The sequence below is a fragment of the Onychostruthus taczanowskii genome, unplaced genomic scaffold (genome assembly GCF_017590055.1).
Source record: "Onychostruthus taczanowskii isolate IOZ18803 unplaced genomic scaffold, ASM1759005v1 scaffold19, whole genome shotgun sequence".
Lineage (NCBI taxonomy): Eukaryota > Metazoa > Chordata > Aves > Passeriformes > Passeridae > Onychostruthus > Onychostruthus taczanowskii.
In genome coordinates, this window is record NW_024499128.1 from 8804569 (window position 1) to 8831154 (window position 26586).

At 47.3% G+C, this 26586-nt stretch overlaps 1 protein-coding gene across 4 annotated transcripts in view; it reads right to left on the reverse strand.

The window, feature by feature from the left end:
• Positions 1–7800: 7800 nt before the first annotated feature.
• The window catches only part of INTS1 (integrator complex subunit 1), a 28176-nt gene continuing 9390 nt past the window's right edge, over positions 7801–26586 (reverse strand). The window contains exons 18-48 of one of the 4 annotated variants that reach the window (XM_041401759.1): positions 26174–26371; positions 25763–25892; positions 25418–25597; positions 25177–25326; positions 24477–24656; positions 24186–24290; positions 23133–23300; positions 22704–22815; positions 22214–22375; positions 21318–21464; positions 20842–20940; positions 20359–20483; positions 19439–19661; positions 19212–19408; positions 18468–18627; positions 17713–17853; positions 17157–17331; positions 16950–17073; positions 16306–16424; positions 15246–15333; positions 14426–14652; positions 13315–13438; positions 12703–12836; positions 12142–12334; positions 11747–11874; positions 11169–11281; positions 10502–10615; positions 9577–9647; positions 8981–9072; positions 8798–8907; positions 7801–8407 (exon numbers count right to left, since the gene is read on the reverse strand). In XM_041401759.1, the coding sequence (XP_041257693.1) occupies positions 8292–8407; positions 8798–8907; positions 8981–9072; positions 9577–9647; positions 10502–10615; positions 11169–11281; positions 11747–11874; positions 12142–12334; positions 12703–12836; positions 13315–13438; positions 14426–14652; positions 15246–15333; positions 16306–16424; positions 16950–17073; positions 17157–17331; positions 17713–17853; positions 18468–18627; positions 19212–19408; positions 19439–19661; positions 20359–20483; positions 20842–20940; positions 21318–21464; positions 22214–22375; positions 22704–22815; positions 23133–23300; positions 24186–24290; positions 24477–24656; positions 25177–25326; positions 25418–25597; positions 25763–25892; positions 26174–26371 (4405 nt within the window). In that variant the 3' untranslated portion in view covers positions 7801–8291. Of the gene's footprint in view, positions 8408–8797; positions 8908–8980; positions 9073–9576; positions 9648–10501; positions 10616–11168; positions 11282–11746; positions 11875–12141; positions 12335–12702; positions 12837–13314; positions 13439–14425; positions 14653–15245; positions 15334–16305; positions 16425–16949; positions 17074–17156; positions 17332–17712; positions 17854–18467; positions 18628–19211; positions 19662–20358; positions 20484–20841; positions 20941–21317; positions 21465–22213; positions 22376–22703; positions 22816–23132; positions 23301–24185; positions 24291–24476; positions 24657–25176; positions 25327–25417; positions 25598–25762; positions 25893–26173; positions 26372–26586 lie in introns of all 4 variants that reach the window. The other 3 variants (XM_041401758.1, XM_041401755.1, XM_041401756.1) reach the window with 3 other exon arrangements.

Consider the following 26586-nt stretch of genomic DNA (forward strand, 5'->3'; position numbering starts at 1 on the left):
ATACATTTCATTATAAATGGCTTGCTGGGCATGTCAGCAACTTTTACATCTCCATTCACTTTATTATTAATGGTTTCCTGAACAGTAATGGCATAATAATGCACACAATGCAGCATGAATATTTGATGTGGCATCTATAGTCTCCCATTTATCATTTATAACAGGCTACAAAAACATTATAAAACATTTATTACAAATTTATAGATCACTTTATACTAAAAAAAAGTTGTGTTATAAATACATTATTAATCCTTTATGCCATTTATAGGAATCCCTTGTAATAAGGCCTTAGCATATGTTGCTGCACAACCGTAACAAGAGTGGTGTGGTGAGGAGGAAATACGGCACTGTGAGGCTGCTCCCAGGTCCTGGGTGTATTCTGTGATGGAAAGCAGAAACATCTGCACTCAAAATTAACCAGACTACCAAGGGACCGATCAAAAGAAATGCTGGATTAACTCAAAGTTGGGGTTTTACCCCTCACTTCTCTCAAAAAAACACTTGCTGGAGCCCTGAAAGATGAGCTGTCCCACATTTCCACAACACCTTTGATAAATAAATATAATTTACAAAAAGCTTGGCTAACAATGAGCAGCCCTTCCCACCCTCAGGTACCTTAGGGCTTGGTAAGAAATAAAAAGGACGTGCTGGGTTTAGGAAATGTGTCTGTGGAGTTTCTGTTTAGCAGTGTGCATCCCCTGCTGCGCTTCCAATCGACATAGTGCAGCTCTGGGAAAGGAGGAGAAGGAAATGAGGTTTGGAAATGGAGTGGTTGCCAGTTGCCAGTCATACAAACAGTGAAAATCAGTTCCTGAGTGCAGCTTTGACACAGCTGTACTTACCCCTTTCAGATTTAATGGCCCAGATGGGGCATGGCCCAGGGAATGAGACTTAGGGTTTTTTTTAAATATATTTGTTTAACATGACAATCTGTCTTCTAACAAACCCAGCTCAATGAGTCAATGCAGTCAGTCCCTTCTCATTACCTCGTGCTTTGGGAAGGGGCAGCTGGGGCTGGGTGGCAGGGGACACAGACCCACGGAGTGGAAAGCCAGGCTGGGCTCCGAGCAGCTGTGATTTCCTGTGTGTCACAGTCTCACCTCCTCCCTCCCTGCACTGAGCCCTGTTTTTCACCAGGATGGTCAGACCACAAATCCAGGCTTGCAGGCACCAGAAGAAGAAACTATTAGTTGCTGGCTCCAAGCTGTGCATCCCAAGAGAGGGTTAGTCTGGAGGTACAGCCCTTGGTACACCAGAAGAATCAGGTGCACATTTTCCACTAAGGTGATTAAAATGACATTGCTGAAGGAGTTTGCTAACACAGTAAGGTTATTACTGCTGGCCCAATAATGGCATTCCAAAGTACAGGCAGCAGACACTTGTGCAACCTCTGGAGAAGAGCTCTGTGGGAGTTAGCAGCTATGATGAGCCTTTAATGCACCAACAGGTAAACTAACACACACTGAGAGAGGAAAGGGCAGGAAGGGGGCAGAGCTGCCTGTGCAGCTCCCTATTACTCACAGCTGCTGTTCTCTGAGGATGTTCCTCAGGGGATGATGCTCACAAATCCTTACTCTGGATTGTACCTCTCCTTTCTACATCTTTTCCTTTGAGGGAGCCTTAAAGGTCCTTATCCTGTTCTGCAGACCTTGCCCCTGCTCACTGAGCTTTTCCCAGAGCTGCTGGGTGAGGTTTCCCACCTGTGATGCACTGCTGGCTCATGGAGCAAAGTGTGTCCTGCAGCACAGGCCTGCTCCCCTAGCTCCCTTCCCAAGGTGTGTTTGGAAGCTTGTTGGAGCAGCAATCCACAGACATGGACTGATTTATTCTTCTCTACTTATAGACACTCTTCTTTCTCTTCCTCAGTCCTTTTCAGTTCTCTTTTTAGATACCAGGCTGCAACAGAGAAATGCTGGTGCTTCCTGACAGTTGCTATGACTATGACTAGTGGGGATTACTCTGCCATCACCTCTTAAATGTATCCTCGTTCCCATATGGAGCAACCAATGGATTTTACCATTAGTGGAGAAAAAACTTAAATATCTGACTAGGCCACCCTAAATCCCCAAAAAAACCCAACCATTTGTCACCTTGAAGACTCGAGGGGAGAAAGGGCCAATTCCTTGTATCAGGAAATGTGGGGTCTCATGAAGCTGAGAATCAAGTGATGCATTTTTTTTTTCTCATAAGAGAGCGTAACATCGCAGAAAAAAGTCACATCTTTTAACTATTGTGAGAAATCAGCTGATCAAATTGAGCTAGTTCATAATTTTGCCTCAGGCTGTGTGCAGGGTTGTTCACTCCCAACAATAGGAAGTGTGTGTTGTAGCCAAGAGCTCTCATACATCCCCGTGCCAATGGCTTGAATTAAATTGAGGGATTTAAAACAAGAAGGAAAAAGCATTTGTCTCATCAGTAACATGCCTCATCAGCTCCTCCTTCCCAGAAGGCAGCCAGGCTGACTCCAAAGAGATGGAAAGGCCCCAAACAGGGAAAAGAAAGCCCCAACAATTTCACAGCTACTCACGCAGAAATGCTTCCACATGATACCTGCCTCCCCTCAGAGTCTGACTAGCTTGACCTGTAAAAGTGGCAGAATAAAAAAGTTATTATGAAATTCAAGTCTGAACAAGAATTTCAACTTCTTCCATTCTTCCAAGAAGATGAAAGAGAAACCTGGAGTTACAGGAAAAGGCACTTTGGTAAATCTCTCTGCAACACATCCTCCTGAGAAGCTCATAAATGGTAAAGCCATTATCCTAAAATCTCAAAGGACCAAAACCAGTGAGCATCAGAAAAAAGAGTGTCCTATCACCTAGGTATAATACAATCTCACATGAAAACAGAAAGAAGTCTCTCTCCCTTGTCCCTCCTACCCACCAGCCAGATGTCCTGCTGGCTTTTCTGTCCCCCAGTGCAGTGAAATGAGGGACAGGCCAGAGGGTGATTTCAGAAAGTTGTTTCTAGGCAACAAAGATAAGAGATTACTCACATCCTGCATCCTACACACCAGGTGATGGGAAAAATGAAAAGGGCATAAACAGGAGCTTAGTAAGTCACCAGTCCCAGGGAGCTGAAGGAGCACTCCAAGAAGGCTGGGGTTGGTATTTATTTCATAAGGTGATCTCCCCTTGTCTGACAAGGAGGGGAAAGAGATGATGGTGATCCTCAGTCTTTGCAGTGCCATGGCAGAGCACTCTCTCTAGTACTCCAGGAGCTGCAAACAACCCCATTCTTATCAGAAAGCAAAAGCAAAGGTGTGTTTTGCAGACCAAAACTTGTTTGGGTCATGCAACTGGGTGAAGTGACCTCAGGTTTATAAAGGCCCCACCATGGGAGCAGAACACACCCTGGAGCAGGAACTGGCTTGGGCACTTTGAAATGCTGAGTCTTATCAGTAAAGCAGAATTTAAAGCCTGTAAAACCAATAAAATTTGTTAGTGATTAACAGTGTGAATGTGCTGAAGCAAAAAAGCACTTTATATTTTCCAGGCCCATTGCAGATATGAGCAAGTGAAGTTTCCTTTTCCCAGCAGTGAGGGAAAGTGAGGTCTTGTTCTTGTTTCAAGGAACACAAAAACACCTGCTCATCATTCAGCTTATTCCTGAACCCTGAAATCCAGCTGGAACCTCACCTGGAGAAGCTTGCTCTTACCTCAGGTTATGAACTTCATAGGAAAAAAATCCTTGAGACAGAGCAACTCTAAAGGCCAGAACTTTCCACTTGTGCACTGAATTGTCAGAAAAACTACAAATTGCCTTGTTTTCACCCAGACCAAACCTGAAGCAGTATGTGCTTTATTAGGGGGAGAGCAGAGACTCCCCTAGAACATCTATGAGAGTATAAAATTGTGACTCTCCAGTCCTGGCCACCCCGTGTCCCTGTGTTGGTGCTTTGGTGGGTGCAGAACCAGGGGATGGCCTTGTGTGGGGCACTACAAGCTTTGCAAGAGAACTCATGGTAACTGTATTTTGGGATGCCCCAAAAGGGCTGAGCACCCTTAGAGGTCTCACTCCTCTCCAAAGATACAATAAAACCATATGCATCACTTTCAATTTTGAATATCATTAGTGGTTTAAAAAAATAAAAGAGAGAAAGGGAGGTAATTGTATTACTCTTATGGTATGTTTTCCATTATTTGCATAATTGCTTAATGCTAATAAGACAATTAGCAATTCTTACAGCTTAATAATTACCCAGCAATGACTGGGCTACTGTAGCTTAATTAATTTTTTAATTGTTGCTGGGGGTCTTGACATTTTTTGCCAGTATCTTCTTGTGTTAGAGATGGTGCTCCTGCAAACAGGCTGATACCAAAACACCACCAGCAACACGGGACAGGCAGATAAGTTGTTACAGAGGTCTTCTGATTTTAAAATAATGGGAAATTTCAGGCTCTATATTCTGCTACTTTAGGGGCAAATTGTCTAAATACAAGGACAGACAACACAAAGAACAGTTCACCTCAGGCAAATGCTACCCCTAGAGCAGCCAGGCTACTTAGCTGGCATGGAGCTGGCTTTGACAGTCCTAAAGTTACAAAAGTCTTACCATTTTTAGCTTTTAGCAAACCATTCCTCAAGCTGAGTGTGAACTGTACTGTCCTGAACTGTGGTATGGCCAGAAGGAAGTTAATTGAGGGCAGGCAGGGCTGGGATTGCATTTGTCACTGATGGAGGTCACAGATGAGGCTGGCTGGAGGAAGTGGATGGCAGGACCCAGGGAGCACTCTTGGGAACAGGCTCCACTCACAGACACCAGGTAGAAGGAGAGGTTTCTTCTCTTTTATTTTGCACAAGACTTCTTGCCTGCTGCTCCTTGCAAGGTGAGGCTTCTCTTCACCCTTTCTCATTTCTCATGGCTGGCACAACATCAGCCTTTAGCCATGAAATCCCAGTTGGTGGCTGTTACCTGCACACCTCTCCCTGTGCTTCTGCTGTTGGCGTAGCAGGCTGGGCAGATTTTCCTCTGAGCTCAGTGGTGGGGCTTGTCCAGCTCCCCAAGCCAAGCATGTCCCAGAGGCAGCAGCCACCGAGGCAGGAACAGGCAGGCACCTCCCTGCTTAGTCACACCCTGCTCATGACCAAATTTACGTGCTGCTCCAGGATACCCCTCACAGTTCCTGGGATGCACAACTTTGCCCAGAGCTGTGCCAAAAAGCCACAAACCTCCAAGACATTGGCACATGTGAGGGGCCACAGTTCCAGCCACACAGGGCCTGGCAGGTGTGGCCAGCTGAGAGATGCCCACTTGTGCCCAGCCAAGCAGTGGAGGCCCGTCATGTGCATGCTGGACAAGAGCCAGCCTTGCCCTGAGCTGGGTGCAGCCACAGGATGAGAAACAAACCTCTGGCCAATGTTCTCTTCCCCATCAGGCCTCCCCCTACAGCTGGCAAGGAATTCCCAGTGTATCTGAGAAGACAAAAAAGCCTCCCTATGAGCCAGTGTTAAACACATTCCCCAGTCCCAGACACCAGCTCTGGCAGCCCAGTTCTCTTTAGAAAGCTCTTGACTACAGGAGATGATAGTAAAAAAGTGTCTAAACAAGCATTTTGCACCAGTTTGGGATGTGCTGCCTGTAAGGCAGATGGGAGCAGTGACTTGCACTGGGTGAGTCATGGGGCCCCATGGGCTTGGCCAGGAAAAACCCTGCACACCTCCCCATCACTCTTCTGATAAAGGCACCAGCTCTTGAAGACACAGAAGATGGCCCCAACCCCAGGAGGAGCCTGGGATGAGCTGTGAAGGGTGACACTGTCAGCTCAGCCAGGATGGAATGAGAGGATGTGCTCAGCCAGGCAGAGATGGAAATTAGAGCACAGATTACAGGCAGGCAAGTGTCAGGGCATCAGTACCACTGTCACCAACCATGTGAGAGTTTCACAGCTGCCTTCCCTGACAGCAGGGATGGGACCCTGCCCTGAGCTGTCTCCACCCAGCCAGGCACCCTGTGACAGCCCTGTTTTCAGCACTGATCTGGTTTTGATGATGTGCTTCAAGCCAAGGCAACCTGCTTAGCTCCACTGGGTCCAAGAGGACGGCAGCAGAGAAAAAGCATTGTGGGAACCTTAAACACAGCAAAAAGGAGAGATCAATAAATCACAGATGATGATTTTTGTACTGGGATATCTATGGGAAGTGTCAGTTCTGCAGAGTAACTTCTATACACATCATCTCCATTTGACTTCATTTCCTGATTTCCCAAAAGGAGATTGCTGCTGCTGCTGCTAAAGAGATGCTCCTTCCACCTTCCCAGACACATCTCTTTCCACACAGCTCTGCAAAGCCTGCCTGCTCTGGACTGGGGGGTCCTGAAGTAGTTCTGCCAACATCCAAGCGTGCCTTGCTCCTGTGATCCAGGCATCCTGGAGCAGGTCTGCTCACCACAGACATTGCAAAACAGAAACAGGACACTTTGGGACCAACCACATTGTTTGGTTTTGCCTGTAAATGTTTCTAGTTGCAGCCCCAGAGTGGAATTTCTGGAAAGCCCCAGATGCAGAGAGGATCTTTACCAAAGCACCACTATCGTGTTTGACATGTCTTTGCACAATAACAGTCTTGAGACATCTTCCTTGCTCCTTGACTCAAAGTCCTTAAAAGCCCTTTTCCAGGAAGTCCCACAAGTTCCCAGCTGCTCTAGACCCACAGCAGCACCAACAGAACTGCCTCCCTGCCCTGACAAACTGAGCAGTGCCTTAATGATGTGTGATAAGGGACTAAGGTAAGGGTTCCCAGTGAGACTACTGGCTCCCCTTGGACAGGCATTAATCCTGCTGTCACTGAGCCCCTCAGGAAACCCATTCCACTGACTTGATCTCCTTCAGCTGTTCCTCCACATAATTTATATGGAGCTAATTGCCACAGTAGTGGCTCCGGATGCAAAGCAGATGCTGCTGAGGAAAAGAGCATGTTGCATCCATAACTGATGGCTCTAATCTCTATTTAAAGACAAGGCTACTTAGAGTTGATGGGAGGTTCAGTTCTCCCCCTTTTCTTCTGCATTTCTTAGCAAAGCCAGCTGGACATTCATTCATATTTTGACACACCAGCTAAAGTGCTCAGCTGTGGTTTTCCTCATGTGCAAGAACAGCCAATATTTCCCCAACCCGGCACCTACGAGGTCACAACTGTCCCTGCCACCAGCAAGGAGATAAGAGATCAAATTCCTCCAGGATGTTTTCCACTACTATACTACAGTGTTTCTCCACTAACAAGTGGAGCACCAGAGGAACAGAGATAAAAGACAGGAGAACAAACTGGTGATTAGAATTAAGTGAGGCTGGAGAACAAGCACACGGAGCAGTAATTTCTCTGGAGCAGGGGAAAGGAAGATTTCCTGTCCTCAAAAGGCAGCTGGCAAACAAACCATCACCCTTATCAGCAGGCAAGAACCAGAGAGTAGTGGTCAGAAGAGTCACAGGGAGGAACTGGCAGATCCCAATTAGGAAACCCAGCTGCTGGTTCAAAGCCTCTACTGTGACAGTGGCCAGCTGCTGGGATGTTTGCAGATGTACCGAGAAGTTTGTTTTATTTGTTTTTAAACAAAAGTTTTCCAAGGAATCTCTTAAAAGTTGATCTGTCAGCAGTTGGTACTGACCCAGCTCATCCATGGTACCTCACTGACCCTTCCAAATCTGCTCCATTTCTTGAATATCTTGCAAAAGGTCTAGACAGCCCTGTGAGCACTTGGCCATGGAGACAGGTCTTCCAGAGATGCTTTGTCTAGAGGAACAAGAGACTGAAGAACAGGGTGAGAGGGATGTCAAGCTACGCCCAAGGGAGCAGAGAAAGGCACGATGGAAACAAAGAGAATTTTAATTATAAAATAAAAAAAAACACCCACCCCCAGAAACCAAAGTGGTCTCTCCCCCTGCACAAATCTGCATATTCTCTCCAACACAGAGAGTGCAGACTTCAATTAAGGGCCATCACTCACTCCCTTCTGCTCTCCCAGCAGCTCTGCCTTCTTGGAGAGACAAAAAAACCCAAACAACAAACCAACAGCCACTGCCCCAAGACCCCAAGAAGGAAGTGGTCCCTGTTTGGCACAATGTTTAGGAGATTTTTCTCCCACAATAATGGCATCTTAGCCAGCCAGTTGATCCTTGCCCCTTTCTGATCTTCAGTCAGCACCTTCTTCTTTTCCAGCCCAGTCTGGCCTGCCATGTCACCTCTTTGATCCTCCAGCACACGGGTTGCAATACAGTGTTCTTCTTAAAGGGCTGAAATGCAGCTGATGAGTCCATTAAATTAATTCCTCTGGAAGTGGAACTTCCAGAACCACAGGTTCATATCATGGCCTCCATGTGCAGAATCTTCAAGGCCTCTGAGATCTGAGAGCTGGTGTCGATCTGGCCGTACATGCCCACCAGGAAGGCCCTGTGCAGCAGCACTGCTGCGTGCTCTGGGAAAGGGAAAGGCAGAGTGAGGAATGGCCCCAGGGCTCCATGTCCAAGAGCAATCCACCAGCAACCACTGGGTGAGCATTTGCAGCTATATGAGAAATCTCCCCTTCCACAAGAACTTGACACAATCCCCCACTCTAACAGCTCTGTGATCATGTGAGAGGTCACAACTCAGACCTCCCTTTTGTAAGGGAGCAAATCTGCTTCAAGGAAGCCCCCCTTGTCTCTATGACAAATCCCCCTTGTGAAGCTCAACCCAAAGCTACTATTGGTATTGACAGCCTGGTCTAAGCAACAACAATCCATGGTAACTTCCCAGGGGAGCACAGGACCCAGCTTTGACCCTTGTGAGGCCAAGCATGCCCCAAAGGTGGCTGATCTCCAGGTACCTTGGCAAAGCAGGGTGTATTCAGGCAGGTTCCTCAGTGCTGTCTGCACCACCTCGAAGTCTCGGCTGCCCAGGCAGTACATGTAGGTGGGCAGGAAATCTGCAGCAATGCTGGGAATGAAACATGACAGGGTCAGTAGAGCCCCACATCAACCAGCACAGCCTCAGCTGCAGTGGTGCTCACCTGGGGTTGTTCTGGATGGAGCGCAAAGCCAGGCTGAAGGCCAGGTTTCGGCAGGAATCCTCTGATGAACTCATCAGCTTCTGCAGGTTTGTCTGAAAGATGGACAAATGTGGATCACAGGGCCATTCAGGGAGCACAAACTCCTCAGACTGGCATTACTGCCCCTCCACACCAATCCAGCCCAACACAAATCCAGCAGGTACTGGCTGACCCCAGAAAACCCTCTTTGTAAGACAGATTATCCTGATTTTGAATACTTTAAAATACCCTTCTGTAATCTTATTTCATGTGGGACAGCTGAGTTTTCCCTAGTTTCCAGCTTATTCAACAGAGCTGTTCTGTTCTCTCCTTGCCCTGGGAAGAGGACAGAGGTTTAATTCTTCCTCTGACATACAGTAGATGATAGTTAAGGCAGTACGCAATGGAGGGAAATACTGTCTGTCCTCAGCAGGACTAACTGAGGACACTTTTCTCCTAAGGTGCTGCAACAACCACCCAAAAAGCAGAGGAAGGGTAGTGCTTAAGCTGGCTGTGCAACAGACTCTGGTGAAAAGAATCTCTTTCTTCCAGTGGCAGTTTGAGACACCAATACTCACAGCAAAAAAGGCAAGAATTTCTGGCCTCCGTCTGGACATCTCATCAATGTCTGTCAGCACCTCCAGGATGTCTGGGAGAAGACACAGGTTGAAAAGGTGACTGAAATTCACTGATCCAGCAAAGAATCTTTTTCCCCACAAAACAAATCTCCCAAGCCATCAAGTTTTCCCACTCGCACACAGAGGTAGTGTAATAAAGGCAGCTCTTCATAAAGGAGGAGACCAGGGATGTGCCAGATCTACACATCCCAACCTGCCCAGGCAAAGGAAGGAATGCAATGGGGTGAGAGGTTTCAGTTTCAGAACACCTTCTTCTGTAACTAAAGACCTTCAGAGTGTCTCTTTAAAACACGGGGTACAGGCAGGACTTTTTTGTCCTATTCTACATTGGAAGGAAAACTGTCACAACTTAGGTTTGAACACAGGACACCTGTAATTTCAGAAGACCTTTGGAGATTATTGTTCCCATATGCCAGATTATCACGGTTTTCTTCCATGAAGGCTATTTGGGAATTTCCAGCAAATCCTGCTTCTCATCAGTTTGGTATTTCATTCCTATCAGCACTTCAGACCTGGCTCGAATTGCAGCATTCCTTGATTTACTCATACTATCTCCCAAAATGCTTGAAGATCCTTGAAGAGCCTCAAAGGGGCCATCAAATGGCCCACAAGGGCCAACCTCAAATGGCCTAAAAGGGCCATTTTAGTACTGCTGAGCTAAGTGATAACAGAATCATAGGAAGCCTCTGCCACAGAATCACGAGGCTATGGACAAGTTAATCCAAAAATGGAACAACATCCTTACTGCTGGTGACTTCCAAACACAGGATTGAAACAGGAAACCAGGCTGCTGCTGACAGATAAGTAACAAGGTTGACAAATGTCTGCATTTGCCCTGTGTCATTGCACACAGGTCCTCACTCACCCTCCACTGTCTGGCCTCTGGAGAGCCTCTTCATATACGGGGCCATTTCAGCCGGCGTGAGGGGAGTGAAGAGGGACATGCTGACCAGAGGGAGAGAGCCAGCAGCTGCTTCATCTGGGGGGAGAGACAGAGCAGGGCACTCCTGACAGCCTGTGCACTGGCCAGTATTCCCCACCAGTGCAGTGGTGTATCATGAGCCACCAGCAATGCTGAGATACAATTGTCTCACACTGCCTCTAATCTCACTGCACCTCCTGTAACCCCCTCAGCTGACACTGAGGAGGAAGATTTGCAAGCTCTTTTAATACTGAATAATTTTCCCATGCAAGCTGTGCAAGCTGTCAAGAGTGCAAGAATGAATGTACCCTTGGAGTCCCCCCAACAGGTCAATCCTTAAGTGTGGATTAAAAGGGCAAAATCCATGACCAGGAAACTCACCCTTGTTAAGAGCTGTTCTGCTCCAGTAGTGATACCACTGGCAGGAAAACAAATTAACCCATCCCAAATACTGGTTCCCAACTGCTGAGCATACAAGTGCCATTCTCCACTCTAAACACATTGAGCTGTTACAAGAACAAGCACAGTATACACCCCACAGAAACACCCATTCTCCAAAACAGAGTGCAGGTTCACCAGCTGGAATAACTCTTCTCCCACCCAGACTCACCATCTTTCTCTTCATCAGAGCCCCTGTCCAAGATGCCAGTCTTACTAGGCAGACTCAGCCCAGCCAGCAGGGACTTCAGCATTGCTAGGTCACTGTTGTCTGATGACAGGTCACTGGGAAAAAGAGGTGGTGTGTTTGGATTTCAATAGCAATAAGGGCATGAGCACAGATATGTACATTGAAACAAAGAGCTTCTCAGAAGCAGAAACAAGATTTTTCCTTTCTTCGTGACCGGAATTCAAATGCATTTCCCCCACATATCTGTAGGTGGGACCCTGCAGTCACTGCTCTGGGGAACGACTCTCCAGCTGCCTCTCTGGAAAGGTTGCAGGGCACTATAATACCTCAATATAACATTTAGGCCATTATGTGAGTTAAAGTCATTATGTGACTTCCTTGGGCTCAGTTTTCACCTATAAAGAAGAGATATGCTGCTCATTTCAGTGGAGACTTAAGGGAGCCAAGGGTAAAAATGTGCCATATTAGCAGCTACTCTGTCACATCCTCTTGCTGTCTTCTGTCTGATTAGCTCCTGGCAATCTGACTGTGCATGGGCTAACAGGCATAAGGAAGCTTACTGGAGTGGATCCGAGTGCTTCTGCAAGAAGGAGACAGCTGCCTGGGCATTGCACGTGATGTACTTGTGGATAAACTGCACAAACTTGCTGATGAAGGCAGCCAGGTGCCGTGAGGATTTTCGGTAGTTCTGGGAAAGGATGAAGAAGGTGAGAGTTAACCAAAAAACAGCAGCAATGCACTGCCCCGTCCTGCACCTTGGGTACCAGGGAGCAGTTTCTTGGTCTGCTGCCTCCTCTTCAAGCTCTCTAAGGTACTTAATGCACGTTTTTGTTCTTAGGCATTTAGGAAGGCTTTCCCTTCAAATGAGAAGCAGCAAGGTTGGCCCTGTGTTACACGAGCTTCCCCATCTAGTGGCCAGCAGCCGGCACAGGGAGGGAAGCAGGGATTTTCCTACCAGCAGCAGACGGATGAAGGACAGGAGACAGTCCCAGAGTGCCGCCTGGTGCTCGTTCTGGAAGACCTGCGGCTGGAGCAGCTCCAGGATCCCCAGGACATGGATGAAGAAGGTCAAGTGGTTCTGCTGCCTGAATTCCTGGAAATTGAGGTGAACGCGGCCGTGCAGCAGTGCTGCAATCATTGGCAAGTGCCTGAAACACCAAACAAGAAAATCTAGGCCTAGATCTTTCAAAGGTACATGTTACCTCATTTCCTGGAAGGCAAAATCCCTTATCCTCTCTCAGAGTTCTTGTCTTGATCCCTGTATAAATAGACTCAGCATGCCCCATTTCCCACCCATACTCTGTTCCCTAGTCTCCAGTTCCAAGATTACTTCCTGACAGACACAAGGTGTTGCCTCATTGTAAAAGATGTAACTTTGCTGCCTTTTCTCCTGACTTCTGTACACGAAGGTGAATTCTCTCACCACCACTGTGATTGCTGCAAGTTTGTTCCTTTTCTAGGACAAGAGTGGATGCTTTTCAATAAGCCCCAGTCACACAGAGGGAGAGAGAGGTACCTAAGGAGAAGAATGGGATGAGCCACAGCCAGCTTCCTGCAGGCCATATTGGCATCCCACACGCGGCTTTCGGATGACTTGGAGTCACTGGTGTCTGCGAGGAGGTTAATGAATCTGTGAACCAGGGCATCAAGCTGGAAGAAAAATAATGAGCAAACTGTTAAGAAGTTTAATGTACAAACCAGCCCCTGGCTCTCCAGCAGTGTTTCCCAATTCTTTTCCAGCTACACAGGGGGGTTAACAGAAATTATTTTCAGGTAGAATCTGTGAGCAGACGCAGTGTTCCAGCTGGCATGGGATCTGAAGTCCACAGTCCCTATAGACATCAAAGCAGGATCAGATGTCTGCACACTTTTGTCTTACAGAAGCCTTTGGCAGACAGAAGCTTGTGGAGCTTATATTATTTTATAGAAGGACATTGCAAAATAAACCACACCAGAACTCTCTTCTCTGGAGAGTGCAGGCAGGGATGGGATAACAGAAAAGCAAAATAAAGAAACCAAAGTCACCCAGGAAGCTTTTGCCAGCCCTCACCTTCTAAACTGGGCATCAAGGCAGCATCCATTCTGCATACACAACTGAAAAGGGGCCTTCCTATGTCTCTAACATTACCTTGCAAGTGCTGCTGTCTCTGGCTCCTTCACTGGTAAGAAGCATCTCAGGCATAGGCACAAGGAGCTCAGGTAGTTGCAGGTATATCTGCAGCAGAAGGTCCTGGCAGCATTTCCCCACAGAGCTAGAGGGAAAAGGGAGAGGTCAGCCACTGAAAACTACATTAGTTCAACCAGCAAACATCCAAGACTCATCAGATTAGTAACAGCCTTCCTGCATGTGGCAAACAGTGCATGTGAAAATAGACATCACTAATATCAACCAGTGTTTTTTAAGTCTTTGCTTCTTTTGAACAATTCAAATCATTCACTTTCTACAGAGATCCATCCACAGTCTATGGGGATCCATCACAAGGCCATCTGGAGTTAGAAAACTGCAGTTCAAAGGGCATAGGAGAAGAAAGTTCTGCTTACATCTCCAGTGTAGAGTTCCTGCATGTGGTACTCATGGTCAGCCCCATCCCAACTGGAAAATAAGCCAGAACCACAACTATTCAGACTAACCAGCATGTTCTCTACACACCTGAAACCCCTGGAGATCCCTGGCATAGTCTGTACTAAGAGGCAGTAGAAAGCAACAGTTACTTAGAATCTTTCCTAATGTCATCATCATAAGGTTGGAATTAGGTCAGTTCCTTTCACCGCCACAAAAACATCATCTTCCTGTTCTTTCCACAGTCTTAAAATAGCTGTTAGGAAACAATTTGGTCTCCATTCAGCTTTGAAAGCAAGTCAGAAGCAGGATGTATTACAAGCAGTGACTCAAGGGATGAGTAGACAAGAAATCCCACATTAGGAACTAGTAATTAAAAATAACCACTGCCTTAAAGAAAAAAAAGAAAAAAATCTCAAGCACGTCAAGAATTTCATTCTGAAGTCCTAAAATCAAGAAGGTCCTTAAATTTCACTTTTGAAGTCAGCTTCCTGGGCTGAGTACCACTTAAACCACTTGTTATTTCTCCAAACCTCAGGGAGGATAGTGTGCATTTTCATACACACTCTGGAACATGACATTCTTAATGAAGACATACTGGCAAGTCTCATCATGACCTGCCTGCCTGTGCCCAAGAACTACAATTCCAGCAGACAATGCTCCTCATCTGCACCCTCACCTGCTTCCCCACTGCTGGATGCAGCTGGTCAAATATTCTGTAACTTTTTTGATGTTCTCAAGGTCTCCATGAGAACAACTGAGCAACAACGGCAGTCGAGACTGGATGAGTGTGCAGGAGGCCTCGTCAGTGTTCTGGTATCTGGTCTCTGCTTCAGCCAGGATCAGCTCCACCATGCTGATCAGTTCTGATGCCTTCAGGTGGAGCACAAATTCCTCACGGCGCTTCTGCAATGCAAGAGAACACCCCAAATTATTCCACACCAAATCCCAAGATCCTTATTTCCTTCTAGTCACACCTTCCCCAACTGGAATGGAACATCTTAGAACCAGACTTAAGAACAGCCCCATATCTAGAGCTCTGAAAGAAACACAGCCCCAAATAAAATCTCTTTATCCCTCCTCTACTTCTTCATTTACCTCCATCTCAGCATGTGTGATGGGTCAGAAAGCATAATTCAGTCACCAAACCAAAGAAATTCTGGACAAGAGACACAGCCTCCTTTTCTTTGTAAAATGGCAATTATTCCATGCTGAGTTTTAGCTTGCTTGCCACTCTCTTGTGCCTTTACCAGATATTGTGGCAACTGCTGCAGGGGAAATGCCAAGTGGGCAAACTTTATGTGTTCCTATCAGCTTTCTGGACTCTAAACTGCCACTGTAATATGTAACAGCAGAGCAGCTAAATAATCAGCTGAGGTACAGGCTACAAACTTGGCACACTGCACCTGAATCACTCCAGCCATCTCTTGGCCATGGAAAAATCAGGCACCGTGAAAACATTGATCCAGATAGTAATCTTGGAAGAACTGAACCAGTACCTGAGGAGTTCTCTGGTCCCTTCCCTGCCAGATCCGAGGAATGTGAATACAGGCCCACAAGAAATCCAAGGATGCAGTTGGGTCAAACCTGCCAGAAGACAGAAGAAGACAGATTTGCAATTAGAGTCAACACAACCCTCGGGCAGCACACAAACACATGGAAGCATCACTAAACATGATGAGTGCTGTGAAGAAAGAAACATCTGCAAATGTAAAAATAGGACCTATTAAGTCCCAAGAAGGGGGTTGGTTCTGTTCCCAGATTATGACTAAATAGTTGTTGCAATAAGCACAGCACAGGGTACAGAACAGAACAAATGGCATTCAGCAAGTGTGGGGGCTACACGGAGCTTTACAAGGCCAGGAGTTGGTCATCAGCACAAACAGTTGGTACAATCAGACCAATGACCTTACTGTCCCTATCACAGCAGTTCCCTTGAACTGAGAAAGTAATTTAATTTTGAGCAAGAAATTAAGAATAAAATAATACATGGAAATACTACCCATTTTAGAAGTATTGCTGTTATTAGGTTTTAGCATTTCCTGGTCCATAACTGTAACAATACTACTACACTGGAACTTCAGTATTTGAAAGCTGTGTATAGTAGCTGAGAGCTAGGGCTGCTGCAGAGATCAAAACTGGGAGGCTGATGCCATGAAAGGGTTAGAAAAAAGACTGGAAATGGAGTTTAGTACAGCCAAAATATCCATCAGAGTCTGCCCAAGTACAGAGACAGCCCTCAGTTTGCTATCCAAGCCATCCTGCAAACCCTGTGTTCATAAAGACTACCAACAAGGGCAATGTAAGATGGATTACCCACAATTAGCACTTCCTGTTTAGAACACAGCCAAATCTTTATGTGTTGCTTCCATCAAACAGTAGGTAATATTTATATCAAGGTACACAAATCAGCAGGACTGAAATCTGCATCCTTCTCACAAAGTCTATTTTTGTCTGACTTACATCTCCTGGTAGACACATCTTGAACATGGCAGGTCTTGTTCTCTCTCAGACAGAGCTGCCCAACTCAATCCCTTGGCTAGGCCAAACAAGACTCACCTTTGCTCCCTGTTCCTGCCAAGCAGAAGCCTGATGCACTGGTGCAGTGTGGTCCAGCTGGACTGGTGAGTCAGAAGAGCCAAGAGGTAGGGGCGGAAGGAGGGCACCTGGGACCCTGCCTGGAAGCACCAAAAGAGGAAGAGATGTAATGAACAGGTCCTGGTAGCAAGGTGGCTGTAGGAGATGCCATGTGTATTGCAGAAGGATGACCACCCAGGAGGGCAGACAGCACAGACAGCATGAGGATTTAGGGCAGCACTTTCTGAGAGAACATGGCATCAGATGTGAAATTCAGTTTCAGCCTTAACTTTGGCATGGCACTTTGGGCAAGCTATTGATCTGTCTGCAAAAATACCAATGAAAACACAGCTGGCTGGGTTGTTATGGGACCATGCTGTGTCTGTAAAGCACTTTGAAGTCCTTAAAAGAACATAACTGAGGAAATATAAAGATAAGAGGAAACATAAGCCCTGCATTGAGAAATGTGAGCCTTGCACAGAACTGTCCTCCTAGTCAGCACTGCTTCAGAACTCACACAGTAACCTGTGGCAGAACATAAAACTACCCCTTGCCCTGTTTCCAGGTGCAGGTCACTACCAGAAAGTTGTTTCAGCACAGCAGTCCCTCTGCCCAACAACTCTTACTTTGTTCCAGGAGAACAGTAGCTTCTGCTGTAGATCAGGGCAGCTGCTGATGACCTCTGGGTCCAACATCTCCAGCCAGTCATTGAGAAGGCCAGAGGCAGGCCCTGGCCAAGCTGATTCAGCACTGTGGACAAAGCAAGGCCATTGTCACTGGTGATACCATGCACCCAGACCTACCTGTGAATTCCCATCATTGCCTTGGCTCACCTGCAACTCTCCACCTCCTTCTTTACTGGGGTTTCTTCTTTGTCCTGGAGCAACAAGGAGCACACCACAGCAATTGGTTTCATGGCAGAACACCTGGTCTCAACAGTAGCTGAGAAGAGGACAGTCAGGAGCTCCTCCAGGTACGGAGAGTGGGTTTCAATCAGACCTTGAAGGACTAGCAGAGGGAGAAAGATGCCACTCATTAGCTCCAGGATGTGGTGAAAGGTATGGAACCCTCCAAGTATTATTCCTGATAGCCAGGCTCAGTGAAGAAGAGGGAAGCCATTTTTATCTGGGATAGTAGGCTTCCAGTTCTTTTTGTTAGTGGAAACCAACAGTTTGCTCAGAGATGTAATCCGAGCCCCAGATCACAGTTTATAAACCCATACACAGGGGGGGAAAGGAGGTGATACAAGATAGGGCCAAGCTTAGATCAGTTCACATTTTCTGATCCAGGAGAAGGCAGATTCCCACAGCCTGCACACTAGGCACTGCCTTGCTGGGCTGGAAGTTCAAGCTGATGCTACAAAGAAAGAGAGCAGAAGGACATCCATACCTTTGCTGATGAGCTCTGGCTCCACATTACACTTCTCTCCTGATTTCAGGGTTGCAATGATGGCACAGACTGTGGAGCTGATCAAGTCCGGGTCACGACGGAAAGAAAGAGCTTCTGTGAGGTGCAAGAAGCCACCTCGAACTGCAACAAAATCACAGCACTGGCATCAGGGACAAGCCAGACCCCACATCAGACTTCCCTCCTACAGATTCCCCATGTGGCTCCAGGGCACAACTATTCAAACATACAAATATACACAAATATGCCATTTATGGCCACCAGAACCCTTGGCAGCTCTCCTGCATGTTACAGGGACACGTTGTGGCTAAGAAGCTCTGTAACCACAAACTCATTTCCATGCCCAAGCTCTTGGTTAGACTCCTGCTCCCAAGGGATGGCAGATGATAAACAACTCTACAAGTCATGATGTGACCCTGTTCCAGAGGCATTCCTGCATGCTTATCTACCAAAATTATAGCTCACACAGAATTCCTGGCCTGAGAAATTATAAGTTTTCCCTGAGAGATCTGCTGTGCTTGGTGAGATGCTACCAGGTGTCTACTGCAAGCTCCCAGAGCTAAGGCACTTGTTCACAGCCTCAAAGAGCTTCTGCAGCACAATGTGCTACTTTTGTAACTCCTTATGACACCTGTCTAAAAGGCTGCCCATGACACCTCCTGCTCCAGGTGCAGTTTTGTCTCTTTCTTGTCCCACTTTGTCCCCTCTGAGTCCCATAAGCTGCCCAGTGCCAGTACCATCACTGATCCTGTGCCTTGAGGAGTATTGCACAGCAAAGGCCTTCAGCTGAGCTCGCAGGGGACCATCTTCCACCGCAGGGTTCTCCAGCCACTGCAGCATCTGCATGAGCACTTTGAAGAAGAGCGAGGAGAAGGCAGTGTCCTGTGGCATGGAGCGCTGGGAAGAAATACTTTACAGTGAGGGTGGTGAGGCATTGGCAGAGGTTGCCCAGAGGTTCTGGACTCCCCATCCCTGGAAGTTTTCAAAGCCAGGTAGGATGGGCTTGGAGCAACCTGCCCTAGTGAAAGGTGCCCCTGCCCATGGCAGGGGAATTGGAGCCAGGTGATCTTTAAGATCCTTTCCAACCCAAACTATTTTATGACTCTATGAATTAGACTTCAGCTCTCAAACTGTCTGCAAATGCCCTGGCTTGCAAGACACGTCCAGTGGTACAGAACAGCATAGACTACAGATCCCCAAACCAGCAGAGACCTACACCGTAAATCCAGAAGATGGTTACCAGGCTGGATAAGGTGCCCTAACTCCAGGTAATCTCAGCAGTGCCAAGCTAATGCCGCCAGCCTGCATCCAGATACCCGTGGCCAGGCAACCTGCGCCGAACATTACAAAGTGTGCACACAGCAGAGCAGATGCCCTGCAGATTTCCCATTTCCTCCTCACCCCTCTTTATGAAATGCTCCCAAACAGATTTCCCATTTCTCCCTCACCACTCTTTATGGAATGCTCCCCAAGGCACTCACGTGGTACTGGTAGAGCTGGCGCATGAGCGGGCAGGAGATGAAGTGGTGGCGGTGCATGGCCATGACCAGGGCGCCGCTGTGCGCGGAGTTGAGCAGAGCAGCCACGGCCTGCAGCAGCCGCGCCGCCATCCCGCTGCCTGTGACTCCACTGGCTGTGACCCCGCTGCCTGTGACTCCACTGGCTGTGACCCCGCTGCCTGTGACTCCACTGGCTGTGACCCCGCTGCCTGTGACTCCACTGGCTGTCACCCCGCTGGCTGTGACCCCGCTGGCCGTGACCCCGCTGGCTGTCACCCCGCTGGCTGTCACCCCGCTGGCTGTCACCCCGCTCTCCGGTGCAGCCCCTTGGCGGATGTGGGCCAGCTCCTGCCCCAGCGACTGCTGCAGTGCCAGGGCCAGCGGCCGCAGGCTGGAGTTCTGCCACCGCGGGTCCGGGGTCAGTGGGAAAAGCTGGGGAGATACAACAGGGAGTACATTTATGACAGACAATGAAAGGATTGCTGTACCATGAGCACCCCGAGGCAGAGGAGCGATTTACCTTGTACAGTTACACTGACTGTAGGCTAACGGGAACCTTCTGATACAGCTTTTGCTATATTCTAGTGCCTGGCACATGAACATAAGCAGCATCTCTGCAACCCCAACATGATTATCAACACTGACACTGCAGGGGAATCCTACTACCCAAACACCAACAACCAACTTGGCCAATTAATTCCCTGTAGGCTCCTTCTGGAGTCAATGGAGGGAGGGAAGCTCTGTAAGCAGACAAGCCAGAGTACAAATGCTGTTTGCACACAGCTTTGCTGCCAGGGCCCTGTGAGCATTTCACAAATCCTGCATCCACTGCTGAGAGGAAAGGCACTACGCACAGAACAAACAAGGTGCAGAGACAGCAACATACTAGTAGGTACTGACAGTACCAGGCACGATCAAAAGCCACATCACGTTCCAACTACAAGAGAAAATTCCTGCCAGTATCAGCTCCACCAGGCTGTAATGGCACAGCCTCATTGCATCAGGGCTTTCATATTTATTGCCTGCAAACACTGCAGGATAAGGAGTCACAAGATGCAACTATAAGAGAAATGGATTTCGTAAAGCTGCTGCAGGGAAGCAGCTACTCAGCTGGAGGTTATAACAGTACCTGCAGCAAGATGCCTGCCAGATCATCTTCTGGGCCCAGAACACGGACCTGGCTCAAGGCCCGGATCCGACTCTGACTTTGAGAGTTTTCAGGACTGGATTTTGACCTTGCAGTCTCAGCGCTGTCTGCGAGAGGAATAAAAGGCAAGAAAGGAAAATGCTGTTATGGTAGATAGCATCTGGAGCCCCAACACCAGATCACCTTCAGCTTTATAGTCTCTAACTACTGAATTCAGCAGCTTTTCTCTTAATTCCAAGCAAGACCTACTTTTCCATATGACTCAGAAAAACTCACTGTAATAAATTCCAAAAATACTGGAATTTCTCTCTTTGCCAGCAGCAAAAAAACTCTAGCAAAGGACTGGTGTCTAACTGTAGCTTGCTGGTTTATTACAACACGCCTGCTCTGCCTGTTCCTCTCAACAGCAACAAAGGAGGGAAGTTTGGAAGATGACTTTGATATTTAGGCTATCCTGGGCAGTACCTCGGCGGGCTGGTAAGGAGGCAGTAAGCAGGGAGTGGAAAGTCTGGCCTCCTGTTGCTCCTCTCTCATGTTGAACCTCCACAAGATGAGCCATGTAGTCTGGAAAAAGAAGGAAATAAGAGCACATCATCATCTTGCCCTCTTCATTAAAGCAGGACAGAATTGGCTGTTTGTACAGCTCCCACAGACAAGAGAATTTGCTTTGGATGATGCCTTGAAAGCTTTATTTCTTTTACAAAGTACCTTCCAAAGTTCTTTTTGACTCTGTACATTCCAATCAAAAAATTCCTCCTCTATTTTGGGAAATACAGCCAAGGGCCACCCAGGTGTCTACAGTGACAACAAGCTGCCAAAGCAGCCTGTGCACAAAGTTTGCTGAACTAGCTTGGCTTTTTCCAAGGAAGTCACAGGAGATACTCATGGAAATTGTTCAAGAAAAAGTTAAATGCCTAGTCAGCCTCCTCTGTAACTCTTACTTTTGTCCATGATGTTCTGCTCCAGCGTCTGTGGGTCATGAGATACTGCCTGATCCAGGTACTGCAGAAGTTTGCTCATGCTGGAAACTGGGATTCCAAAGGACTGAACAAAGAGAAGCAGCTGCTGTGGCTCCAGGTCCTGCAGGGCTGCAACAGACAAACACCGAGTCCTCAGACCCCTGAACTGTCCATGGAGGGTCATCTTTATTACCTGATCTTTATGCTTTTGTCTGGACCAACAGTGACACATTAATGACAGAGCTGCAGAGAGCCTAAAGCCAGAAGTCTGACAGCTGCCTACTATATTTTCTTTCCTCTGCAAATCATTGCTGCCTTATTGCATCTTCCAGTTAATTCACTCACTGGCTAATCTGATCTTCTGTTTAATTTTATTAGAACCTCAGTAATGCAATCATTCGTATTAAAAAATAACTTCCACCCTATCTCTTGATGGCTGCAGGCAGGAATTATTGAATAATTCAATCACTGGCTATAGACAGCTGTCATTTAATTAGTAAAATGGGATGAAAGCTCTGAATACCAAGAAGAAAGAGAGCCCTGATGAGTGGTATGAGGACCAGAGTAACCAGAGGTTTAGCTTACATTCTTTAGGCACAGCTTTCCACAGTGCTGTGGCTTTTGTCTGGTGATTGCACAGCTTAGTTCCATCTGCATTGTAGAACAGATGGGACCTCAATTCAGAGTCTCCCATTCCTTTAAAATACACAGAAAGGGGAATATCCATTCAGACTCACTCCCCTACTTTAGAAGTAACAGTGACAGATGGCTACATCCAAAGGCATCCAAATAGGATGGCTGGGCACACTTGAGCAAGGAAGCCTCTCTCTTTCCTTCCAGCAGAGTTTGAAACACCAGCAGACATGCCACAGGCTCACCTGCATCCACGAGCCGTGGGACCTCGGAGCGGATCATCCGCAGCTTCAGCCAGTCGGGGAGCAGCAGAGCCTCCTCGGAGGTGTCAACCAGAAAAGCAGTAGGAAGGGGCTTTTTCTCAGGGAACCATATATCCAGTAAGGTGTAAAAATCACCATCCCCTGCTTAAGAGTGGTTAAAAAATTATTTCCCATGTTCACAAGCACCTAGAACGCCCTGCCCTTCTCTATCAATACATCAGAACACACCATTGTTTTGGCATTTCCTGCTGTCTGCAGAAAGAAAAAAAAAAAAAAAAGAAAATCAGCCTGCCAATCCTTCATTCTTTGCAGCAATATTCTGATAGATCTTTCAGCTACAAACATGTACTGCAAGGGTCAAACCTGTGAGTAGGATTAACACCAGTCTAACCTCTTAGGAGACAGCAGACAGAGAAAAGCCATCCTGTATTGACCATTAGCCCCCAGAAAAAACTGAGCATACTTCACCGACCTTGAGGTGGCCCCAGTGTCAGGAGAATAACCATGGCATGGACCACAAGGATGTGCATGGTGGCTGTTTCCCCACTAGTCCAACGAAGGAACACCTGATCCTGAGACTCTGACTGGAAAAAGGCAGGATAAGACAGGATGAGCAAAGGTGGGGAGAGAAAGGAGAACATGAGAATGGACAAATTTAGTCAGACCACAGATCCCAACATCTCCAACAGTGGCCACAAAAGATACTCGGGGAAAAGTTTAAAAGGCATTTTACAAACACATAGGCTTGGCTCTGATACTATGTCACAATCCAATTATTTTCAGATCAGGGAATTCTTGAGCTGGACTTGGTTTATTCAAATTGAGTAACCCATTAAGGGCTTCTGTTTTGTTAACCTGCCCAGTGTCTGTGCCCTGCTGGGGCAAGGCAGGGGGCACTCACCCAGCTGTACACCTCCTCGCCCTCCTTGCTCTGCCGCATGCGCTTGATGTAGCGGGAGAAGATGGAGAGCAGAGCCACGAGCACTGCATCTGACTCAGCACTGTAGGAGAGCTTGGAGAACAGGTGGGACATGATGGTGGAGCGCTCCACGATCAGTCTGGCAACATCCTGCAGGAGAAAACATCCAGGAGGTCTTTACTGCAAAACACAGCCAGGTCCCACTGTTTCACTGCATCATGTTCTCCAGTTCCCATCATCAGCCCAGTACACACCAATCTGGAGATCAGAACTGACACAAGAGGGAAAAGACCAGTGCTTTGCATGCATCTTACAGTGCCCCAGTGGAGCACAGATGTATTCAGATGCACCCTATACAAAATAAGCATTTACGTAGCATTACTCTGAAGAGAAAGGTCTCCTGACACTTATCATTCAACCTCCTCTGTGTATCCAAACACAGGCACTATCAGCACATGAGCCTTAAAAGCAACAAAAAAAGTACTCAGGGAGAAAAAAAGAAAAAATCATTATTAAAAAAAAATCACCAAAAGCTTTTCTAAAAAGAAAAAAAAACACAAATCAACCCAGCAATCTAGTTTTGGTTATGGGGAGTACATAGCTCACCACTGAAGTTCCTGATTTCCCATTCTCTCTGCAAACACATATGACTGTAGGTTTAGCACCTGCTTACTTATGAATCACTGCCAGGTGGTGTGATTTCCATCAAAACACTATCTATTCTTGCATTCCCCATTCCAGCTGATGGCCTGCTGCACCAGAGGTTATTGCTCTGATTACCATTTCATTACATAAACCAAAGACACAGGCCTGCCTTTCAACCCATGCACAGACACAAACATGCAGTTATCAGAGTAACACACTACCCAAAACTCATCCTGATGCAAGTCCCATGCCTACCACTGTCCTGGGACATGCCATGTGCTCCCCACACAATCCCTCCTCTCACCAGAGCAAGGTCGTTGGTATAGCAAGTCCCATGTCTACCACTGTCCTGGGACATGCCATGTGCTCCCACACAATCCCTCCTCTCACCAGAGCAAGGTCGTTGTGCTGTCCCTGCTCCTCCACTGGGGCGTGCTGGGAGAGGTACACCAGGTAAGCACTGATGGTCTGGGGATCTGTCTCCATATGGATGGCCTGGAATGAGAATTCCTTTATTAGAAATCAGGATTTAATGAAAACAAGCAGCAGCATAAGCCAAATTCTTCTGCAAGCACACAAACATGCCAATATCACAGCCAGATCCAGTTTGTTTAGATCTGTTTCAGCACTAGCAGAAAAAGAACAAACCTGACACTCCTCCCTTCAGCTGCTTCCACCCACCTGCTGCAAGGCCAGAGCTGTTGTGGCTCTCACACTGTCAAACAGTGGCAGCCTTGGGAGGTCCCTCAGCAGCCACTGATATCCCTGCAGCAGCTCGGAATCACCAGAGTCTTCTTCCATGGGGTGATCCTTCTCCTCCCCATCACGCATTCCTCCTTCCGACAGCACCAAGGACAGGCCCTGCACAAGTCACACACATACAGCTGTTGCACATGAAGCCACAGCTGGACTGTTAGTTTCATACTAGTGAATATAACAGGAGCATGCTTTAAACACCACAGAATGCTCCAAATGCAGCACACAACAGATTTCATCTGTTGATGAAAATATAATGTGTTTTTTTGACAGATACCCTGCTTGAAGTTTCAGTCTGAGCACCAGGCACTCACTCACACTACTCACAGAGAACAGCCTCTGCCAATTACTCCACATGGCACACGATCTCCTGAGCCTACACCTGAACTCTACAGGAAACACAGTAAAATCCAGCTCTATCTTAAGTACAACTTAGCTGTTGAACAATAACTTCTGAGCAGCAGGGAGCAGAAGTGCATTTGATGGGGTTTGGAGATTGAGACAAGTCACTGAAGGAGGATGACATGGAACAATTTCACTGTGCTGGCTCTGGACTCAAGATAACCAAGGGCTCTGCCCTGGGCTTCAGACAGACCCTAGTCAAGATGATTTTCACTCTTCTCACCTTCATGGCCAGGACCCTGGAAGCCACCTGGGAGGAGCTCAGGCGCCGCAGGAAGTAGTCAAGCACCTCGCAGGTTGTCTGTTCATCTGCTTTGGGTCCCAACAGCAGGTCTTGCAAGCGTCCAAGCAACTGCCTTTGTTTCTGCTGTCTCTGTGGAGTGATAAATTTGTCTGTCCAGTGAAATCAAATCTGGGCTGCACAGAAAGTAAGTGACAGAAGGGATCCTCAAGAGAATGCTCACCTGGCGTTTCTTTGCACGCTGGTCCTTACTCTCACCCTCCTCTTCTTCTTCACCGGAGGTCGATTCATCAGCAGCATCATGAAGCAGGAACTCACAAAGACACTGCACGGGCAGGACGTCCAAGGAGCCCTCACTGGACTGAACCAGATCTGCCAGCCATGGCATTGACTGTGATGAGGCCTGGAAAGGATGAGAGTAACAAGGTCAGCAGAACATAGATGTAGCACACTGATCACTTAATTCCTGAGCAGCAAACCACCTTCCCCTGAATCTCACTTAGCTCCCTTTTGCCCCTCATTCTGCTCAAGTTTCAGAGGCAAGGGATCCAGCCCCACCACAGCCCACCTGTCTCTGGATGATGTTGAGAAGAAAGTCAGGATGGCGACTGCGACACAGAAGGTGGCCCAAGCGAAGAGACTGGTTCAGGCTTTTCACCTGCTCCAGGACATGGGGTGGAGGTCTGCGAGGGGGGCCCCTGCCACAGAAACAGCAAGTTACAGGCTGACAGACCTTCACTCTGATGTGAGGAGGATCAGTAGTTCTGTAGTGCATGAGGGGTTTATAGGAAGGTGGCAGGCAAGTTGGAACCAGATGATTTTCCAACCAAAACCATTCTATGATTCTGTGATCCCACAGGCTACCACACCACAGAGTTCTTCTTCCCCACATCAACCACCCTGTGGAGGGGCAGGCTTTCCTCACTAGTGCTGTTAACTAGGATTTCATGATGGTACTAGAATGCACAAGGCTACTTACTGAGGGTCCAGACTTGTCAGCTGGGACAGCAAGAGGCTGCTGCTTTCTGTAATTGTTTGTTTTGTGGATGCAGCTGCCAGATGACCTTCAAATGCAAGAATCTCCTGTTTTTCTCTCTGGGAGATTTGAAGCTCACGATTAATCATCTCCGTGCGTGTCTCCTCATCCGTCAAGGTACATTGAGGATAGGAATAATTACTGAGAAAATAAGTTTTAAAAAAGGAAATTATTATCTTTTTCTATTCAAAATTCATGAACCACAGTCAGAAAGAACACAGGACCTCAGCTCTGACAGACAACATAGGAAAACCAAGTAGTTTCTCAGTGGAACCAAGAGGCTGAGACCTTCTCAGCAAGGCACAGCAGTCATCCCCTTCCCCCTTTTTCTCAGCTTTATTCCCTTGCTTATAGTA